At 47.6% G+C, this 23,294-nt stretch overlaps 1 protein-coding gene across 4 annotated transcripts in view; it reads left to right on the top strand.

The window, feature by feature from the left end:
- LOC119175552 (coiled-coil domain-containing protein 125-like) overlaps nucleotides 1-23,294 on the top strand; it is a 189,507-nt gene that overhangs the window by 120,093 nt on the left and 46,120 nt on the right. For all 4 annotated transcript variants that reach the window (XM_075881732.1, XM_075881734.1, XM_075881736.1 and 1 more), the window contains exon 5: nucleotides 12,255-12,658. In XM_075881732.1, coding sequence (XP_075737847.1) covers nucleotides 12,255-12,658 — 404 coding nt within the window. The remainder of the gene's footprint in view (nucleotides 1-12,254; nucleotides 12,659-23,294) is intronic.

The following is a 23,294-nucleotide window of genomic DNA, read 5'->3' as shown; positions in this document are numbered from 1 at the left end:
GCCTTGCCTTCTCCTCAGAGAGCAGCTTCTCGTACTCAGCTTTCGCGGACTCAGCCTCCCGTCACAGTGCCACATTCTCTTCCGCAAGTCGTCGAATTGTGATGATCGGGTCGAATGCCGAGTCTGAGCTGCCCCCCCCCCCCGAACCTCTCTGCAACGTTTACAATCTCATCGCTTTTCTTCTTTAGAGAGTTGAATGCTCTTTGGAGTGATTCAGTATTTTTCTGCTCCTCCTAGAGTGTGAAGGAGAGTTTCGAGACCTCCTCGGCGTTCCTGTCGATAAGGACCACCATTTCGGCGGAGCATTTTGCATACTGTTCAACAGCGGCCTTGTCCCTCTCAATGTCGCGAGAGTGGACCACGTCGGTGCCAGACTCCGATTCCTCAGGTGTTTTTGCCGTGTTCCTGCGTTGCGTTACTCTCGGTTTCTTACTCGTACTCCTCATATTCTTCCTTTTCTTCTCGTATGCTTCTTCGTCATCCCGGGACTTTGTGACAACATTAATGATCGCTGCCCTCACTCGATCCGCGGGGCTGTCTCGCGTCGCTTCAACGTGCCACCTTGCGTCAGCGTTCACTCCATCATCAGCAGCATTTCATGAATCCTGTCGACATCAACAAGCCCCTGCCTTGCCTCTACGGAGCTCACCTCCCTCCTCCGTGACGATGGGTACGGTCGGTGTAGACGGCTTGGCACTTTCTGAGCAAAGCGAGCAAGCACCTCCAGGAATAAAAAAGAGTGGCTCAACGGGTGTAGGTGAAAACGGGGATGGCATCGCCAAATAACATGCGAGACCTTAAGGGTCTCAGGTGCAGTGGGGTCCACCCGACGGAAGAGCGTCTGCATAGCCAGAACATAAATTCGCAGACCCTCCTCTGGGTGTTGCGATTGGGTGTCAAGCTCACACCTGATACAGTATTCGTAAGCGACCGGTAGGAACTCCTCCCGGAATGCTGCGACGAACTGGTTCCAGGATCGAAAGGGTGGTTGAAGCCGTCGCCATCGCTCTGTGGTACCACGCAGAGCAACTGGGAGGCCCCGCCGGAGCATGTCGAATAATATTGACACCTAACAGACAATATTACCAAAAAAGTATAAGGGAAGTTGTTAGACCAAATTGTGATGCAAGTGTGAAGAAATAAAAGCGGGTGAAAAGATTTCTTGCCATGGCCAGGAACGGAGCTTGTGACCTTCAAATACCGCGTTCGATGTTTTACCAACTGAGCTACCTCGGCGGCTATCCCCCCAGCCACTTTATGGGGCATATACAAGAATTAAACTTGGGAGTGTCAGTAAGCGCCACCAGTAGCCATGGTGGCGTGTGTGGTACAATCTTTATGAGCCTGTCTGACGCACGACCTTCTCTATTAACTTACGACCTTCTCATGCCACGCCTCCCCGTCCCGCCATATTTGCTTTTGGTTGTTTGTTTTCTTAGTTCTCTAAAGTGGCACAGCATGCATTTATGCAGCACGCCATGGCGCCACAACATACCCCCATTGCTGCAGCCTTCAAACCGCTCTTCCGCAGGTGCGTGTGTGCGTTCGCTCGTTTTTTTAAAGACGATAGTCTTTCTTGGGAACCTTCGACACCAAAATTTTCGTCTCCTGGTAGATATTCCTGTTTGTCCGTGATAATAATCCCCATAAAGGCACCAAACTATACCTCAAATGGCCAACCCTATCTGCAGCACCCACAAATGTTGCTCAAGTGTCAGCGTTAATACTTGTATGATTGTCGATTAAAAAGCAATTATTCCACATATCTGAGGCACAATAGCAACACATAGATGTTTTATGTGTGTTCCTTTGCACTAGAGAAGGCACACACAAGTAATTCTAAGGACCGTAGCGTTTGACACTTTGCGCTGACAGTGCAACGCGATGCTAAAAAACACAAGTGTTTCCAACACTTTGCTAACACGACACTGTGATGGCACCTGCCCATCGCTTTGCGTTCTACTCCTTATCGCCTCCGAGACAGGCGCGCATCTTTCTCCGCGGGCGTTCACGCCTTCCTTCGTTTTTTGAAGATAACTGCCAGATGGCGCTAGTGTCTAACGTGCCTTAGAGTAACTGTATATGGTCCCTATGCAACCCGAGTAGCGCCACAGTTTTCCAATGCCGCCTGTGCCGCCAGCAACCACGCATTCCGAAGAAGCTGACACTCAGGCTAATTTTGTACATTCCGAAGCCACTGTGGAATTGGCACGAATCATCGCCAGTGAAGTTCAAAGCAAATCCTGCTGGTCTTCGCACTTTTTTTGAACGTGGTTCGTGGATGCATGTTGCGGCTCAGCTCTGTGTGCGCACTAGGTCTGCAGTTCTACCATCACAGCCATTGGAATGCTACAATGACTGGGTAAACTGGTAAAAGACGTTTTAGCAGTTTTACCAGCGGCTGAGTGCTCCTTCGTTTGCAGTGTACATGCTAAAACAGAACTGCACTGTTCTTTGTTGCGCATTCATATCCGTTCAAACGGAGCCTGATTACCTACTTTCATGAAAAGGAAGTATACTTATTGGCCACTGACGTAGCTAAAAAGGCGCAATTGTTGAATTCGCTTAATTTTACAGCGAGAGCTCTTATGAGATCACAAGGGCATATTCCGGCGCCAAAGATGTTCGCCACCGCCGGTGTCTTGACCACTATCGCACAAAATTAAAAGAATAAAAAGACCTACATGAAAATATACGTGTCGTATTTGGGAATTCGACCCGAGTCTCTTGGGTGGCAGTCCAGTACTCTACCGCAAAGCTACGCCAAAACTTGGAGCTGAGCTGTGAAATGACTTGATGTAGGCTGCATGTCGGGTAAGAATTTGCGTTTGCATGTGTAATAAATCGTTTTAAAATGATGAAGTAACAACCGGCGTCACAAAAGGCGAATTGTGCAAATGGTACGCCATTATGCTTTTATACACTTCAAAAGCCTAAGGCATAACTCTTCATTGAGTTATATTCATTGAGTTATAAATGAGTAACTATTCATTGAGTTCTATTCACCGAGATAAATCGGGTAAGTTCATGTACCGTCAAGGTCAACGAATGTCGCATTTCACCAGCGTAACTTGAATACTGAATGCTCCCACTCGTTATCCAGTCAAAAATTCCAAAAAAAATTGCAAAATGTGAATGTCGCAAGACAAAAGAAGTTAAAGATATTCGCTCTGCACTCTTCGCCACACGCTGAAGAAAAAGGAGTTTTTTTTTTTTCACCATGCTATATTTAGTCAGCTCTTACGTTGCACTTTGTTGGCAACCGGGCAGAAAAGCGGTGTTTAAGCACTGCAAACAGTGCGTGGAGGACGCAAGCGAAATAGGTCAACATGCAACTCAGGAAAAAAAAAAACAAAAAAACACGGCAGGGGTGTTGTTTGCAAAAACAGAGGGCGACTTCGCCGCATAGCTGGTTGCTAGCCAGGTGAAATCGTGGACCTATGCGCTACTGTGGTCCCGTAGGGGCCAAGTATAGTTATCCTAACGTGCCTCGATGCGCTCGTTCGCCTTCACTGCACGGATCGAGCCTCTCTAACGCAGCTCTTCCAGAATACAATTCACAGGTTTAATCACGCAGAACATTAAACAAACGTTTTGTTCACTCTCCACATGCAAGACTATCGTTTTTCGACGACATCTGCAGTGAAACACGCAGATACGGGCCCATTTTTTTTATGGTTAGCTGTTGCCTGTTGCTCAGACATAGAGCTGAAATGTTGCTTCGAGAAGTTTCATCTATGAATTGATCGATCCGCGCGTTGGAAACACAGAAAAACATTGAAAGGAACGCGCACACACGAGTCACCATGACGTTCGTGCGTGTGCTATGGGAGTAAGTCGTAGCGTCACCTGGCAGCATTTCTCGTCCATACGCGCCAATTTTAGGACCATACGTCTCCGTAGGGGTGGCGACGGTGAGCAGGCCGTAAGTTTATAGAGGAGATCATAGTTTTGCGTCACGTAGCACGTGAACCTATTATGAGCTGTCAGCTCACCGATAGTCCTTCGTATACAACCTAAAGGCACCAAGTCTGCCAGTACGAGACCCTCGTTAATAAATAAGGGAAAGAAGTGTATACCTAAGGGCAGGTTTTTCCGTGGTTTGACACAATAATATTCACATCTGACAGATAATAATGCCAAGGAAAGCGTAGGAAAATTATTGGACCGATATATCACAGCTGGTAATTGTTTCATCCACTTTTCTTTCTTCTTATTTACATTCCATTGGTTCTAATAACTTCCCCTGTACATTCCTTGGCATTACTGTCTGTTATATCTCATATATATATATATATATATATATATATATATATATATATATATATATATATATATACATATATATATATGTATATATATATATATATATATATATATATATATATATATATATATATATATATATATATATATATATATATATATATACATATATATTTATATATGGCGGGGTGAAATTCAATAGATCCGGTGGAAAATGCGGTAGAAAAAAAGGTAGACAAACGTGCGAAAAAACACTAGTTTTACTAACGTTTCGGCAGGTGGGCCTGCCTTCGTCGGAGTGAATGATTCACTCCGACGAAGGCAGGCCCACCTATATATATATATATATATATATATATATATATATATATATATATATATATATATATATATATATATATATATATATATATATATATATATATATATGGGATAAGGCACAACGGGAGCGTTGTCAGTGGTGGTATATATATTTATTTCCTAACAGTTTCAGGAGGGGTCCTCCCTTCGTCAGAGGATGAGTTATACTATCATAGATGTTCAAACTTCGTTGCTGCCGCGTCCCTCTCGCCTTGAAAGATGTTTGCGAGAGTGAGAGAGAACAAAGGAAACAAAAAAAGAAACAAAACACTGTGACCGCTGAGCACAAAACCAAACTGTGCACATCCAAATGCCGGCGTCAGTCAACATCTGGTTCTCATCCTGTGCTGGCCAGTTCTCGACGTGTGTCAGGCCACCCAAGATTGTTGCCGCGGTGGTGAAAGGGGCCTACGACGGCGCCGCACGTAAGGAAACAGTTTCCCCTTAATGGGTTGGTCAGCTCTTTGCCTTTCATCTTCGCCCGTTTCCCCTCAATGGCCGTCAAGTGGTAGGCGAGCGTAAACACTTTGTATGTATACGTGAAAAGAAATATAAGAAAAAAAACAGCAAGAAAGGACAGTGTACACGTACGAGTCAGTCAGAAAAAACAAGCATGGGCTCCAGCTATCAATCTTTGTCACCAATTTCTTCTTGGCTTATTTCTCGGAGGCAGGAGAGTATTCCGGGGTCCTCGTTGATGCCGGCTACTAATGTTCTAAATTTGAAAATAAAATATGCCTCACGCTGTCTGCACTCGCACCTGTTTGAGAAACCGTACTGCAAAAGAGTTACACTGATATTTTCAAAATTGTGGTTTGGCAGGCGCAGATGTCTAGATAAAGGTAGCTTCGGCAGTGAAGTGGCGTGGTACCGGTGATTATTGAACCGCAGCCGAAATGGCGTGTCTGTTTGGCCGATATATTCTTGTCCGCAGATGTTGTAATGTAGCATGTATATTACGTTAATGTAGTCACAATTAAGGCTTTCAGTTATGCAGAATTTGAAATCCGAGAAGTTCGCTTTGGATTCACGTGTTGTGACCATCTGTGGGCATACCTTGCATCGAGCTTTTCCGCAGGGATGGCACCCTGATTGAATTTTGGGGGTGTTTGCTTTTACTCTGACTACATTGTCCTTCAGATTTTTATCCCTGCGGTACACCACGTGAGGTGGCTTCGCGAAAATAGAAGTTAGTCGTTTGCTTTGCCTGATTATGTTGAAATGGTGGGAAAGTATGTTGTTGATTCGTGGCGCTGATGAGGAGTAAGTTAGTACAATGTTTGCTTGGGAAGTCGTTTTCGATACTCTGTTTGGTCGCTTAATTATATTATTCCTGTTCACGTTGTGAGCACGTAGTACGGCATCGTCAATAATGTCTTCGGGATAATTTTGTTTCAAAAAGGAATGCTTTAGGCGTTCTGCGTGTCTGTCGAATTCCCGCATATCGGTGCATATTCTTCGGTACCGGTAGGCCTGAGAACATGGAATACCCGTTTTGCAATGCTTTGATTGGCTGCTGTTGAAATGTAGGTACATTTGACGGTCTGTAGGCTTTTTGTAAAGGTTTGTTGACAGGCGGTCAATTTTGACCGTGACAGTGACGTACAAGAATAGTTTTGGAAATCTTGTGCGTGAATTTAATTGAGGGGTGGAACTTGTTAAAATCCCCTATGAAGCGGAAAAGACTTCGCTCATCGTGGTTCCATATCATAAAAATATCGTCTAAGTATCTTCTGTAGTAGAAAGGTTTCAAGGTGCGTCCCTCAAGAATGGGATTTCAAGTGAAGCCATAAAGGTGCTCTCAAAGTTTGGGGCCATTTTTGTGCCCATTGTAGTGGCACTGACCTGAAGGAAGGGCTTCACAATGAATGATTATAATTTAGTACACGTTCAAGAAATGTAAACAGTATGTCGCCCCTTACACCAGTTGATGAGTCAGATTTTACATATATTCAGAAGCCATAGCCGTTATTCCGTCATGGTGGGGTATGTTGGTGTACAGTGAGCAGATGTCCATGGTCACCAGAAAACTACCGACTGGGAGGTTGAGACTTGAAGTTACGCAGATGAAGTGCTTTGTGTCCATTAGGTAATAGGGAAAATTTGGGATGAGGTTTTTTATTAAGCAGTTCATGAATTCTGATATATCTTATGTTGATGTGCTCTTACTGGATACTATCAGATGTCCCGGATTGCCTGCCTTGTGTATATTGGGGAGCAAATAGAATGGACTGGGAACAGAATGGGCCGGTAACATTGCTTTTACCATTTTGCCGGTAATTTTGTCGTCCTGGCGGAGATTGTTTAGGGTTACTTTTATCTCCCTTTCAAATTCGGGAGTCGGGTCCGTTGGAAGTTCTTTGTAGAATTTTGTGTCTGATAGCTGTCGTTCCCTTTCCTTTAAGTAGTCCGACGTGTTTAGAATTACTACGCAGCCCCCTTTATCAGCCGGTTTGATAGTAATTCCAGTGTTTTTTCGTAGTTCATCGAGTGCCCTTCGTTCTGACTTTGATATGTTGTTTCGAAATGGCAGATTTTTTTCATACGCTCTGATGATATCTTTTTGAACTGCTGATATATACATATCAAGTTGTTTGTCCTTCTGCTCACCTGGACACCATGATTTGTCACCACCAATCAATCTATTCTCGTCCGTACAGTCCTTGCGATCATGAAAGTATTCACGGAGGCGGAGATTACGCGCAAAGTTGATGAGGTCTTGGTACAGTTCAAATTCATTGAATCTACCTGATAATGGACAAAATGTTAAGCCTCTCGACAAAACTTGTAGTTGAGCGGGTGTAAGCGTTGTGTTGGACAGATTGAGGACATTTGTCTCATAAGTTTTTGGCTGCTCTCGGCTATCACGTGGCACGGGAGTGTCAGCATCATCGAGAGTAAGGCTGTTTTGATTGGGATCGCACTGTAGTTTCGAGTTCCCATTTTTCTCCTCAAAGTTAAGTTGTGGTACGGGTGGTCCCTGGCGTTCTTGTAGGGTCTCATTCCTATTTTCCTGTTGCAGAGCAGTGGAGGTTCTACAGTCCTGATATAGTTTTCTATCTTTACTATTGAACTTTCGCATCTCTCTTTAGTTCATATCTTTCCAGTTCTCTTGCCTCATGCTCTCCGAGATTAGATACTAATTTCTGCGTGGCCTCCGCGACACTGTATTCAGCGGCCTTACGCTCACCATGGTCCGCAATGACCCGAGTCAGTTGCAAGGACGCTTCTAGTAATATTTTTCCCCACTTCCCCCTTCCTGCTTAAATTAGTGGAGACATATATATATATATATATATATATATATATATATATATATATATATATATATATATATATATATATATATATATATATATATATATATATAAATCCCAGCAGAGGAGTGATGTAGATTTGCCCCCACTCGCAAAAAAGTTGGTACGCCTCTGACCAGAGTGTTCTTCCTCGATGTGGCCTATGTTATATTTAGGGCTCTGTGCCATTGCTTTAATAATAAAATTCAATAAACTGTCGCATGTAAAATGTTTCACCATTTTGTTTTATCTATCGACCCCTAGTTTGATGCTAAAGAGCTGGTTTCGCGAAATTCCTGCATTGGTTTTGACATCGGCGTCTTTGATTGTGAGCGAAAAATAATCATATGCGTCACAGAAATATACAGAACGATACAAATAGAATAAATAACTAAAAATCCTGTGTCAGAGTTGGGATCAAACCCGGGTTGTTTCAGTGCGAGTGGAGATTGAACCCACGTCGTTTCAGCGGCAAGCGGATGTTTTATCACACGGCTAAGCGTGTGCTTGTGAATATATTGAAAATAGCTTCCTGTGCCTTGAAATGCAGTGAAAGTGACACATACTTTACAAACACATGCGTCCTGTACACATGCTTCACAATGTGACATCATATGTTGCAGTAATAATTTGTGGTACAAGCACCCATGACAATCGAGCGTCAGAAGATGTGATCATCAAAATGACTTCTTGGTTTAAAGCCGGTAAACCACTACAAAATGCACACACGCTACTGCGCCTGTTTCCTTAACACTCACAGCCCCAAGAGAGTGCTGACTACTCTCTTTGCGGGAGTAGAAGCTTGTCCCATATTTCAGTTTCTTTTCAGGAGAGCTTGGAACTCTGTGCTGCTCAGAGTAGACACACTCACTCGTTGGTGTGGCGGTATTCAGGTTGAACGAGAGTGAACAAGCTCCCTCGCCAGAGTACAGCCACATTTCTGAGAGAGAGTTCATGCACTCTCTGCGGGATTAGCACTACCTACTCTCTCACAAACATTTACAATCTGGTCGGGCGAGAGTGCGTCAACTCCCTTCAAGATTAGAATAACTCCTGCTGCGCTGAAACTAGCGTCTCGAGCATTTTCTGAAAACAGTGAACTGCATAGATTGCTTCAAATTTACGTCACATATACTATACGCAACACAGAAAACGGCAACACTGAACATATATACCTCTCGCGCTACGGACAACCATTCATACAGCAACTGGTATTTATACTATCGATGTCTAGTCCCCTTCTAGTGCAGGTGGCGCAATGTCTCTATTACGCGTTTTGAAGAGCAAGCGTACATCTAGAACGTGAAGATATCTGGTGATCATTAAGTACTCTGTAGGCACGTCGACCTTTTAATATAAATTTCTTAGACATTCAACGCCATTTTCATTACTAAATTCTAATTATATATAAGCTGGCATTCTGTCATATTGATCTCAGCGTGGTGAAGCCACTGATACTGAAGCCTGAGAGTTGTACCAAGGCGCTTACACACAGAGTTGGTACAATTTTTCAGCAGTGCTGACTGAGAAATAATCTACGTGCGTTGCAATCCGGCGTCCCATACGACATGCGATGCCGCGGTGTGTATGCTAGTACGCCAGAAAAACAACGCCTGTCGACAAATCCACAACTCCAACGTGTCTCTGACGATCTCTATAGTTTTGATAACCTCGTGTACATTTTAACGCGACAGTGAGAGGCTTGAGGAATGTCCAAACTTCAACTGTCGCGAGCCACCTGCACCGTGATCGGTGACCCGTACGAGTACAGCTCCCGGCGAATCTTAGCGGTCGAGTTCGTCATACATGTCATCGGCGCTTCTGGGTTGTGGGAATCACGCCCATCGCATAGAGGAACATACTTACAAAAAGAGCGGACACTCCCGTAGGGCCCTGCAGCCGAGCTACTGAACTGCTTTCAGCGCCACGAGTGTCCGGTCAGACACGATAACGTCTTCAGCATAAACAAATTATCAAAATGTTTCATTTCCGCCACTAGGATTTCAACCCGTACCCTCATGCTCCGAAAGCGATTGGGTTTACGACTAGGCTACACGACCATGCTTTCGCTAAGAGAATACATGTACAGTACATCTAAACCACGAGAATGTGTCTCTGTGCAAAACGAATTCAGAAAGACAATACGTTCTAGTTAGACTTTACTGCTTTTTCTTGTAAGGCATTGAACATCCTCATCGGCACGTGATGTAGATCAGATATGGAAAAACGAACAAATGAATATAACCTCTTCCTTGCAAGAAATTGATGCCATACTTGGGTATTCTTGTCCTCCTGAGGCGGCTATGATATATGTTAACAAAAGAGTAAAAGTGAGCAGAGGTATGCCATCTGGCGATTGGTCAGACTCCATCTTGCTATAGGCCGCGAAAAGGCTCCAGTGGCCCCTCTTTATATACTACACATCTCTATGCCCATCGCGCAACTTGCGTGACACGTGCTGCACACCTGTGATGCGCGTGTCCCACTCGCAGACTTTAAAAGCGGCAGCCGTGACACGGCCCAGACAGTCGGCAACGAACCGGAAGGGTGCGCCCAAGCAGGGTGAAGGTTAGTAGCGGGGTGTGTTCCCGTACTGTTGTATCGAGTAGTTTTTTAGTTCTTTTAGTTTTATTAAACGTTTAGTTTTGGAGTTAAACTGGTCGGCATCATTTGCTTGGCAGCAAGACGGCACGAAACCTTCAGGGTTTACTATTATGCTATGCCGAGGAGTACGAAAGACTGTAAAGTCGAGCCTTGTCATCAATTAACTTGATTGAATCATTGTTTCTGGCGTACGGTGTCCGCACAAGGAGCGATGAGCATCGATGCGACGCGCTTTCAGCCTGCGGCGCAGCGCACACGAGCCGCCGCTGAAGGTCGCAGGGTGCTCATAATCGTCTGCACTTTGCTAACACATACGAGAAAACACAGGCTTGTCGTTCGGTACGCATTCATAAAGTAACACGATGAGACACTTTCGCGCACATGCAATTTTGTTTTTAGAAATCGCCTATGTAGTTTCAGCTATCAGTTTACTGATGCAAGCCAGTACATTCTAACATGGCCACTGCACTATAGCATATTGCCGCACTCGAAATGGGAAGACAAAGACACCGAAGGTGATGTGCGCGTCAACAGTCTCACTGGAAGAAGACGATGTGTTTGTGTGTATGTCGTTGCTCTTGGCTCTGTTCACGCCATCAGTTCTTGAACTAAACGTCTCGCTGGTCCGCTTACGGTGAACCGCGACATTGGTTCACTTGTCGAGCTGCGCCATTGTAAGAATAAAGGCAGAGAGACAGCACCCGATCCCGGGCGTGCTGTTGTTATTTTCTATCTACTTCATCTTCCCCTGCTCGCTTAGCTGCCCGCATATATATATATATATATATATATATATATATATATATATATATATATATATATATATATATATATATATATATATATATATATATATATATATATATATATATATATATATATATATATATATATATATATATATATATATATATATATATATATATATATATATATATATCTTACAGGCTAACACCTTAAACTCGCTAGCAGATTTTGTAAATTGTTCTGAATTTATTTCTTTGCACAGTGACACAATAAACATTTGCACTTATGCAGGCTGTGCTATTTAAGGAATGAAAATCTTGCTCGTTTTAATTTTCTACGTTCTCAGTTTGCACCAAAAAACTTTCAAAAAGCTGTGCACCAACTGGCACAACGTAATCGTTTCCGAAATCACTGAATACATGTTTAGGCTCTCGTGCGGGAACTTGAAATCGCCAACTATAAGAGTGTGTAAGTATTCGATTTATTTGATTGATTGATTGATTGATTGATATGTGGGGTTTAACGTCCCAAAACCACCATATGATTATGAGAGACGCCGTAGTGGAGGGCTCCGGAAATTTTGACCACTTGGGGCTGTTAAACGAGCTCCAAAATCTGAGCACACGGGCGTACAACATTTGCGCCTACATCGGAAATGCAGCCGCCGCAGCCGGGATTTGATCCCGCGACCTGCGGGGCTATTTTTTTGCAGTAGTCGAGTACCTTAGCCACTAGACTACCGCGGCGGGGCTATTTGGCTCATTTAATGAACTCAAATTGCTTGAATATTTATTATCGTTGTCCCGGATTGGATGGCGCATTGCCATGTACCTTGAGCCGGGTAATGCGTGCGTATAATCGCCGTGACTGTAGGAATCGTCTTCATGACTTACGCAGCAGGCATGTCGTGTTATGTCTGTCATACCTTGATGTGTTTACGCTAAGGAGGCGATATGAACGGCGAAGAAATACCATGTGCAGTGCTGCGACGCGAGCGCGACGAGCTGCTGGCGTTGACGGACGTCAAGGAGCGTGACGTGTACCTGCAGCCGGCGGCCACCAGTAGCCGGTCGCCGCTCGAGCTGGCCGCCCTGGCGGCGTGCCCATGCCGCGGAGCCCGCCAAGAGCCGTGCGGCTGCGCCCACGCGGCGGCCCACAAGCAGCGCCAGCTGGCCCAACTCATCGAGCGCACCAAGCGGCTGGAGGCCGAGGCTAGGGACAGCGCCAAGACAGCTGAAATCTACCGCGAGGCATTCGAGGTGCAGCTGGCAAAGAATCGCACGCTCACGCGTCGCCTCGCCCACTTGCAGTCTCGCCGAGACTTGCTCGGGGTGCTGCTCACCAAGAAACCCGAGAGGGGCCTCGTCGACGACCTCGTAGAGAATGTGAGTATTTACTCGATTACGTTGTGCGTACTATGTCCGATCAAAACGATAGTCTGCAAGCATTATGTGCTTAACAGAACTCCGAGAAAAAATACAGGAAGGCGGGCTCTAACTTTCGTCTGTTTTCCGACGTGGTGGTCAGGTGGTTGCGGAGCCCGACCGCCCATTCGAATAGTTCGATCACGACCGAGGCAGTCGCATTTCGATGGTATTTAGTGTATTGTACCCTTGGGTGCTGGTATCTCACTGGACATTAAACACCAGATGGCTGTAAATGCATTTTGTAGTGGAATAAAACATAGACACAGAAATATGCATGAGAAGACTGCTAGACTTCAGCTGAAAGTTTTAGTCTGGACACGTGATATTCAAGCTGAAAAACAACAAAAATATCAACTGATAGTGACGTTTCAATTCTGTCGTCAATGCATGTGCCAAGCTACGCGTCGCGCATGCATTCGCCCTTTAAGCCAATTTCTTTTTTCATAGCAATATGCACACTCTCGGCTGGATTTTTCCGTCATCGTCGATGTCACTCACCGCATATGACTACGTTTCTATAAATGTGAAAACGAAAGTAATTCAGAAAGAAACTCCGGCACGTGGAAAGGAACGTCGGCTCTGTGGAACGTTAATGTGAGGCACTAACCACTAAGCCACGGAGAAGCATGACTTTGAACTGTCAGACGGCAAGCTATTTATATCTACCACTTACCGCTGGTGACGGGCAATTCTGGGGAAGGGGAACTATTGTTTTTTTCGCATTACCAGCAAGATGGTGCAATTAGCGCGCGTCGCCACATCGTCACGACGCGGTGGCGCGCGATCTCATCTTCTACGCCACTTTTTCCGTGCAGAGAGGAGGGGGTGGTCGCTCACTCGTGCACCCTCATCCAACACCACCTAAACTACTGACAAGGCCCCTTCAGGGAGAGCGTGACGTCACGCTAGTTGCCCACCTGCACCTCGGCCGTCGTCGCCAGTCGTTCTCGTTATATCTTCTGTGGGCACTTATTGAAAGCCGGTGTTTCTTTTATGTTGTGCTTTGTGTTCCTGTGCTGTGTGCGTTTGTTTACGCCTGCCTTTACGCTTTAGTCATCAAACTGTAATAGTCAGAAATGCATTTGTAGAAGTGGTTTCATTAGGACGAAAGACTAAAACCATCCTACCTCATTTCTTGTTCAAGGTTTTGATTTTTCTGTCAGCTGTCTTTTTTGTGCGGTGCCTTGGATGGGGTCATTTCGAAGTGTACAAAAGTTGTTCAGAGCGACATTTGTTGCAACACGCACTACATGCTGCACGATAGTCTCAGAGTTATGGCCATTTTCACAAGTCTCTAGCTCAACATCTCCTAGCAGTGATAAGGTAATGGAGCTGACAATGCTACGTTGGTTGTTCGACGCGAGGAACGCCTTTGCATTTTCTCCCTTGGTGAGCTTCTCGAAAGAAGCGTTGTCACCAGCACCATGTGCACAGTACATGGCTGTGGAAAATTTAAGCTTCCTTTTGACAAGTTGTAAATCATTGTGTTACCTTGCACATCTATGTTCCTGCTCTCCAGGACGAGTACGCTGCTGCAAAATGCGCATGACAGCTTCTTCAGAGCTGATTGAGCACAATATCCAGCGATATAAGCAGCGACCTCCATGTCACGATTTGGGTTGGAAATTTCATCGTTTGAGATGTGAACAGAGAAGTTATGTTGTGATACTTCTGTGTCACTTTCGCTGCTGATGTCTGGCTGCGGAAGCATCAGCAGCTTTTGCAGACGAATTTTCTTTTCAGACTCCAGAAGCTGCCGCACGGAAACATGATATTGTGCACCAGCAAGCTCATGGTAGCAACCGAAGCGATCTTCAAGAATGTCAGTTTGAAATTTTCCCAGCAAGACATACTTGAACTTCCGTTCTTCTAAACAGTACCGCGACAGCTCAACAAGGGAGTAGCAAGTGAGTCCCAACGCAGAATGTGTTTCCCTTGTCAAGCAGCCACGGCATATGCAGCCGATGGTATAGCATCTGACACAAGGCGCACCCTCTCTCTGTCGACTGTCAACGTCCGTCCCGACGCTGCTTCAAAATGTGACATCTTTGTCAGCCTCGAGGAAGTGGAGTTCACATACCTGCGCCAAGCATAACAGTGACTTAATTACTTTCATACTAAACGGGCTAATGGGAACTTTGACACGAGCCTGAGTATTTCTGTTCTATTTTACCGCACTGCCCTACCTGAAGTGCGACAAAACTACCATCACTACTCACGATACTCGCTCCGTTCAACAGTAACAGAACCAGAACACCAGTAATGCGATAGAGCCGGTAAGACAAATTTCAGCAGTTTCTCACCTTGGAGTGTTTGCTTGGTGTGAAATCTTTTCGCGGAATGGCTTTTATCCAAGACTTCTTCCAAACTTCATCCTTGGGGAATGCGAAAACACGCACTTTAGGACCACTCTCATAATTGCCGCGGCACCCGGGAACACAACAACGTCCCATGTCGCACTGATCGATGTGTAATCACATACTCACAAATGCAACACCAATAAAATAGGACACGTGGGAACAGACGAAGACTCACAGCAGTGCGATGCAGCACCAAGCCTAACGCAGTCTAACCAGCGAAGCAGGTAGCGATGAAAGGCGAACCTGTCGTGGCTTGTCCGCCGTTCGGGGTAAAAAAGTGCGCGGGGTCACCAACACCACCGCCTGAGCAACGCGTCCTCGGCCACTGGACAGTCGAACAACTAGCGTGACATATGCCGTCTTGAGAAAGGGGTATGAACGGGCCTTGTGAATAGTCTAGGTGGTGTTGCCTTATCTCTCAGTGGCGAGAATCGTACGTCTTGGCTGGCCTTGGGGCCTGTGTTTTCACAGGAACGATTCTGTTGTAGTTACCAAGCGCTTAATGGCCACTGCAATCATTGCAGTCTCCGTTCGCGAAAAGAGCGCGTTTTTCAAACACAGCGAATTAACATTTGAGACGCTCATTCGCGTTCATTCATACCTGTGAGTACGTTTCCTGCGTCATTTCTGCGTGAGAAATGGAGGTCACGTTTACATCTGATTGCCATTCTGCGCGTGACCTTCGAATTTGTTGCTATCGTGTTGACTGCTTCACCTTTGAGAAAAGCTGTGGCTTTTTGGTAAAATTGAGAGCAAACTTATCTGGCCGCCTGTGTATATACATGGCCTCTCGCGTCATATGTGGCCTCGTCCCAATAGCTCAGTTGCACCAAATGCAGGGGTGCACCCACACCGCTTACAATGATGGGCCAAGGGGCCCCATACGGCAAGTGATGAAGCCGCCGTATGATGCCCTCTCATTCAAACAACACCCCGTCTGCCCCGCGTAACATTTTTTTTTGCATGACAGTGGTATGCTGTATATGATGTGTTCAACACAAGAAACCAACCTGGTAGCGCGTTTTATTGTTTTTCTTGGGCATTTATGACCTCCTTTTCTCATTCGCAGCAGGGCCCGGCCTCATCAACTTACTCGGTGCATAAGGCAGAGCACATCGGCATCACATTTATTGGCCACATCCTTCAAGCCATCTGCAGTGTAAGCTGATGAATGCGGTAGGGCTCTCATACTTGCCGAGTACCACGTCGGCTTCGGTCTTCCTTTGTGGAAGTACGGGCATCACTTCGTCGAGAAGGCTTTCCACGACAGGCGCCACACGGGGGAACCCTGCGTCTGGAAAGCGGGTCATTTGCGCTTTTAATCTTTCTCATGGCCCTGTGGCTGCAAGACTTCTTAGAGAGCCGCACTGACACTTCAGCGCAGACAGTTCATCGTTAATGTTATGTGGCACAGATGGAGCGCTGTTTCAGTGAAATATCATCGAACAGCGGCTTCATCGCTTTTCGTGGTGGGCGATGTGGTCCATCATTGTAAGCGGTGTGAGTGCACCCCTGCATTTTGTGAAACTCGGATGTCCGGACAGGGCCAGATCCAACGAGAGATGCCATGTATATACGCGGACAGCCAGATAAGTGTGCCAAAAAAAGAAATTGGCTTATGGAATGCATGTGCGACGCGCAGCTAGCCCTGACGGTAGAATGGTGACGTCACTATCAGTTTATAATTTTTGTTGTTTCACAATATACCTCTAGTGTCCGCAGTAAAATTTTCTGTTCTATCTGGCGGTCGTCTTGTGTGCATATTTCTCTGTCCCGGTCTTTTTCGCTGCATAATATGTATTTAGATCAAAACTAACTAGGCGAAATTTCAGTTTCAACCACATAGTGAACATTTTCGGAGCGCTTCGCTGAGGCGCTCCTCATAATGAAACCGTGATTCGGAGAAAAGTTATTATTATTATTATTATTATTATTATTATTATTATTATTATTATTATTATTATTATTGACTTTCGACTGCTACTGCAACACGTTACGTAACTAATTTCGTTCCTCCGCAAAATACTGAACAACATACCATCATGCATCAGATCACCATATTGCCACGTTCCATTTCCCAAGTTTTTGTTATCGTCCCAAAACACCACACCATTCTCAGCGCGAACCGCGCCTGCAGTTTTCGAGAAGGTTCCGGACTGTAGTAGATCATTTCGATAAGATCACGCCCACTGTGCGAACGGTACAGATTGTTCTGGAACCTACGCCGCCGCCAGCGATAACGCTAGAGCATTCGACGGCAAGAGTATAAATGCCGACGCGCTTCGCCGCTTGTCAGTTGTTGATCGAAGGCCGACGCTCTGTTCGCCGCTATCAGTCCGAGACTGCTATCTGTGCGAGACTGCTGCTGTAATTGGACTTTCCGTTTACCGGGCCCAGGTTCGCCCAAATAAACAGTTAAATCCCAACACGAAGCCTCCTGTCTTCGGCCACGTCACGACCCCGTGACATCTGGTGGAGATGCTGCTTCGTTCATGTACCGGACGCCCCCGTCAAGCCGTGAACCCCGCCCACGTCGCGGAGAAGACACCGACGCCAACCAGGAGCAGCGAACAAGCCGCCGACAGCAAGGGCTACCACCGGAGTACGGGATTCTAGAAGACAAGGCGCGGAAGACCAAGGCCATGACCGCGACTGCAGCGACAATGACAACCACCGCATTCTAGCCCACGATGGTCATGCATCAACCCAGGGAACCACCAACTTTCCATGGGTCATCGTTCGAAGACCCGGAGTCCTGGCTAGAAACATACGACCGTGTGGCCGCCCTCAACCACTGGGACAACGAAGAAAAGCTCCGTCGTGTGTACTTCTACCTGGAAGACACCGCAAGGACCTGGCTAGAGAATCGTGAGTCCACGCTCCGAACGTGGGATGTCTCCTGCGGCGCATTTCTGCAAACGTTCGCGAGCGTCGCTCGCAAAGAAAGGGCCACTGCTCAACTAGAGACTCGGGTTCAGCTACCAAATGAGAAGGTTGGAATTTTCACAGAGGAGATGACCCGCCTATTTCGTCACGCTGACCCAAACATGCCTGAGGAGAAGAAAGTTCGTTTCCTCATGCGAGGGGTCAAACAGGAGCTCTTCGCGGGACTAATGAGGAATCCACCGAACAGCGTCCAAGAATTTGTATCCGAGGCGACCACCATTGAAAAAACGCTATACATGCGCAGCAGACAGTATAATCGTCGCCTGACTCCAGAATGCGCTGCTGCTCAAGCCAGTGACTCCGACGACCTGCGTGAAACGATCCGAGCGATCGTGCGGGAAGAGCTGCGCAAACTGTTGCCTCCGGCGCAGCCTCAAGTGGATTCGATCGCCGACATTGTGCGAGAAGAAGTCCGGCAATCGCTTCAAACTCCCCACGCACCGCTACCCGAGCCGGAAGCTATGAGCTACGCCGCTGCACTGCACCTTAATGCTCCTCCCCGTCCACGCCAAAACACCGCCCCATCGCACTTCCGTCGACAGACGCCACCGCCGCCACCCCCCCCCCCCCCACCCCGACGTCATACCGTTCGCCAGCGGCCCAGCGCAGTGCACCGAGGAAGACTGACGTCTGGCGCACCCCTGACCATCGCCCGCTCTGCTACCACTGCGGCGAGGCCGGACACACATACCGCCGTTGCCAGTACCGACAGATGGGACTGTGTGGCTTCGCCGTCAATGCACCGCGTCCATAGCCAGGAGAACGACCACGTGACATCGCCGACTACCTGACAGGAACTCGGTAGACACCACGAAGCCCTTCGCGTTCGCCGTCGCCCAGCCGCCGCACGTCACCGCACCACCGGCAGTACTTTGGCCCAACGCGGGGCCGGTCTCCAAACCCGTATCCAGGAAACTAAGGGCAGCAACCGGTGGAGGTGCGGTTGCTGTGCGACGAACTACCGAAGATCCTCCGACGACGACGACGCCGCGATGGAGCTTTCCGAACACGATGCCAAACAGGCAAAGCCCTGACGGCGAAAGCTCACTTACCGAAGGTGGCCTGACGACGCAACAAGGAAGCAGCGGAACAAGCCGACGGAGCCGTGACCCGACGCCACGCCCTAACTGTAATGCGAGACGGCGAACTAGCGACATCGACGTTCTTATTGACGGCCACAGTGTGACCGCTCTCGCCGATACTGGAGCCGACTATTCTGTCATCAGTGGGTCGTTCGCCGCGAAGTTAAAGAAAATTAGGACAGCTTGGAAAGGCCCTGAAATCCGCACAGCCGGAGGTCATCTTGTAACGCCTGCAGGAATCTGCACAGCGAGAGTCGCCATTAATGGCCGTATTTATCCTACAGACTTCGTAGTCCTACAGCGTTGCTCTAGAGATGTCATCCTTGGCATGGACTTCTTATGCCTCCATGGTGCTGTCATCAACCTAAGAACAAAGTCGATAACGTTATCCACAGAAAAAGCACTACCACTGCGCACGCCGTCAGGACACCATGCCTTGAATGTGCTGGAAGAACAAGTCACCATTCCGCCTCGCTCAAGCGTCAATATTTCAGTCGGCGCTCCTAAATCACCTGACTTGAAAGGCGTCGTTGAAGGCAGTCAGCATCTGTTGGTCACTCGAAATATTTGCGTCGCAAGAGGAGTAGCACAGCTGCGGGGAGGCAAAGCAACGGTTATGCTCACGAATTTCAGCAATGAGTACAAACATGTGAACAAAGGAACAACGGTCGCATACATCGAAGAAATTGTCGAAGCGACCAGTGCTTTCGCCCCTGCCAATTCTGCGGAACCTGCTCAGAGGAACCAAGCCCCTCCCATAGCTTTCGACGTCAATCCCAGACTACCGAACGATAAGCAAGAACAGCTCAAAGCCCTGCTCCGGCAATACGAAGATTGCTTTTCGTCGTCATCGAAAATTCGGCAGACCCCAATCACGAAACATCGCATCATAACCGAAGAAAATGCCAGACCACTCCGTCAGAGTCCGTACAGGGTTTTGACGCGAGAACGTGAGGCCATGAAGAGACAAGTTGATGAAATGCTGCGGGATGACATTATCCAGCCGTCCAAGAGTCCATGGGCATCCCCCGTGGTGTTAGTGAAGAAAAAGGATGGGACCCTACGTTTCTGCGTCGATTATCACCGCCTGAACAAAATAAGAAAAAGGACGTGTATCCTCACCCACGACTAGACGACGCACTTGATCGGCTCCATAACGCCAAGTACTTTTCGTCAATGGACCTCAAGACTGGCTATTGGAAAATCGAAGTCGACGAAAGGGACCGAGAGAAGACGGCGTTTATAACACTGGACGGCCTCTTCGAGTTTAAGGTGATGCCCTTCGGCCTTTGCTCAGCGCCTGCAACTTTTCAACGCGTTATGGATACAGTACTGGCAGGATTGAAGTGGCAAACTTGCCTTGTGTACTTGGACGACGTCGTCATATTTTCTTCGAGTTTCGACGAGCATCTTCGGCACCTTGAAGCTGTACTTCAAGTCATCAAGACGTCCGGACTCACACTGAAGCCAGAAAAGTGCAGATTTGCGTATGAGGAGCTCTTGTTTCTGGGACACGTTATCAGCAAGTCTGGAGTTCGTCCCGATCCACGGAAAACAGCCGCCATCGCCGACTTCCCGCCGCCCACTGACAAGAAGGGCGTGCGCCGATTTCTGGGCCTGTGCGCCTATTATAGGCGGTTCGTGAAAAACTTTGCCCGCATCGCCGATCCTCTCACTAACCTTACCAAGGCCGACGTGGAGTTCAAATGGGAAACGCCACAGGAACACGCTTTCCAGGAGCTTAAACATCGACTCCAGACGCCTCCGTTACTTGCCCATTTCGACGAATTCGCCGAGACAGAAATACATACTGACGCAAGCAGCGTAGGTCTTGGCACCGTTCTTGTGCAGAGGGCTGACGGACTTGAAAGCGTTATTAGTTACGCCAGCCGATCGCTATCCAAAGCAGAAGCAAATTATTCCACAACAGAAAAGGAGTGCCTCGCCATCATCTGTGCTACGTCGAAATTTCGCCCCTACCTCTACGGCAGGCCCTTCAAAGTTGTGAGCGACCACCACGCCTTGTGTTGGCTAGCCACCTTGAAGGACCCTTCAGGTCGCCTCGCACGATGGAGCCTGAGACTTCAAGAGTATGACATTACTGTCATTTACAAGTCCGGCAAAAAACACTCTGACGCCGACTGTCTCTCTCGTGCGCCTGTCGACCAACCGCTACCCGACGACCCGGATGACGAGTACTTCTTGGGAACGATAACTACCGACGACTTCGCTGAACGACAGCGAGCCGACCCGGAACTTAAGGCCCTAATAGAATACCTCGAAGGCAGGACCGTCGAAGTCCCGAAGGTATTCAAGCGCACACTTGCGTCGTTCTTTCTACGAAACGGTCTTTACAAAAGAAAAACTTTTCACCGCTTCGAGCTAAGTACCTCCTCGTGGTGCCTTCAGCTCTGCGACAAGAACTCCTGCAGGCCCTGCACGATGATCCGACGGCAGGGCACCTCTGTGTTTCTCGCACGCTCGCGAGGATACAAGAAAGGTACTACTGGCCACGTCTTACCACCGACGTCACTCGTTATGTGAGGACATGCCGGGACTGTCAGCGACGCAAGACACCGCCGACAAGGCCAGCGGGACTTCTGCAGCCAATTGATCCACCTTACCGATCTTTCCAGCAGATTGGTATGGACCTACTGGGGCCGTTCCCGACGTCGACTTTCGGAAACAAGTGGATCGTGGTAGCTACCGACTACCTCACCTGCTATGCCGAGACAAAAGCCCTGCCAAAAGGCAGTGCATCCGAGGTAGCTAAGTTCTTCGTCGAAAATATCGTCCTACGTAACGGCGCCCCGGAGGTCCTTATCACCGACAGAGGAACGGCATTCACTGCCGACTTGACTCAAGCGATCTTGGCATACAGCCAAACAAACCACCGCCGGACGACAGCGTGCCACCCACAGACCAACGGCCTCACTGAGTGGCTTAACAAGACGATCGCCGACATGCTGTCAATGTACGTCGATGTCGAACACAAAGACGTGGGACGCCATTCTTCCGTATGTGACCTTCGCATACAACACGGCGGTGCAGGAGACGACACAGATATCTCCATACAAATTGGTCTACGGAAGGAGCCCGGCAACGACGCTCGATGCCATGTTACCCAACGTCACCGACGAAGAAAACCTCGATGTGAGCGAGCACCTTCAACGCGCCGAAGAAGCCCGACAACTTGCGCGTCTCCGTATCAAGAATCAACAGACGACCGACAGCCACCGTTACAACCTTCGACGACGCTTTGTGGAATACCAGCCCGGTGAACGTGTTTGGGTGTGGACGCCGATACGCCGACGTGGACTAAGTGAAAAGCTTCTGCGACGGTACTTCGGACCGTACAGGGTGGTTCGACGTCTCGGCCCACTTGATTACGAGGTTGTCCCCGACGGCATCACGAACTCTCAACGACGCCGATTGCGACCTGAAGTCGTACATGTCGCGCGCCTCAAGCCGTTTCATGCGCGTTAACAAACTGAAACAGTGTTTTTGTATTATAGTTGTATCGTAACTTATTCATTGTACTTTCAAGCATTATTATTGTACCTTCATCTTTAGTTAAAGCATCGGGTCGATGCCTTTTTTTTCAGAGGGGGGCAATGCCACGTTCCATTTCCCAAGTTTTTGTTATCGTCCCAAAACACCACACCATTCTCAGTGCGAACCGCGCCTGCAGTTTTCGAGAAGGTTTCGGACTGTAGTAGATCATTTCGATAAGATCACGCCCACTGTGCGAACGGTACAGATTGTTCTGGAACCTACGCCGCCGCCAGCGATAACGCTAGAGCATTCGACGGCAAGAGTATAAATGCCGACGCGCTTCGCCGCTTGTCAGTTGTTGATCGAAGGCCGACGCTCTGTTCGCCGCTATCAGTCCGAGACTGCTATCTGTGCGAGACTGCTGCTGTAATTGGACTTTCCGTTTACCGGGCACGGGTTCGCCCAAATAAACAGTTCAATCCCAACACGAAGCCTCCTGTCTTCGGCCACGTCACGACCCCGTGACAATATATACACTACATTAGAAGTTCTAAAGCTTTGCACAGAGTCCCAAGAGTGGCAACGCAGCTGACGGAGTCACGAAGTCTGTTCTGTCTGTAGAATAAATGCGGCATAAGCGGAGTATGATGATGAGGAACGCAACAAAAGACACCGCCACTAAAAGTGTATAGTCCTCGTATCGTACACTGC

The sequence above is a fragment of the Rhipicephalus microplus genome, chromosome X (genome assembly GCF_043290135.1).
Source record: "Rhipicephalus microplus isolate Deutch F79 chromosome X, USDA_Rmic, whole genome shotgun sequence".
In the NCBI taxonomy this organism is placed as follows: Eukaryota; Metazoa; Arthropoda; class Arachnida; order Ixodida; family Ixodidae; genus Rhipicephalus; species Rhipicephalus microplus.
The sequence above is the reverse complement of the archived record's forward strand: the minus strand, read 5'-3'. Positions and strand labels throughout refer to the sequence as shown.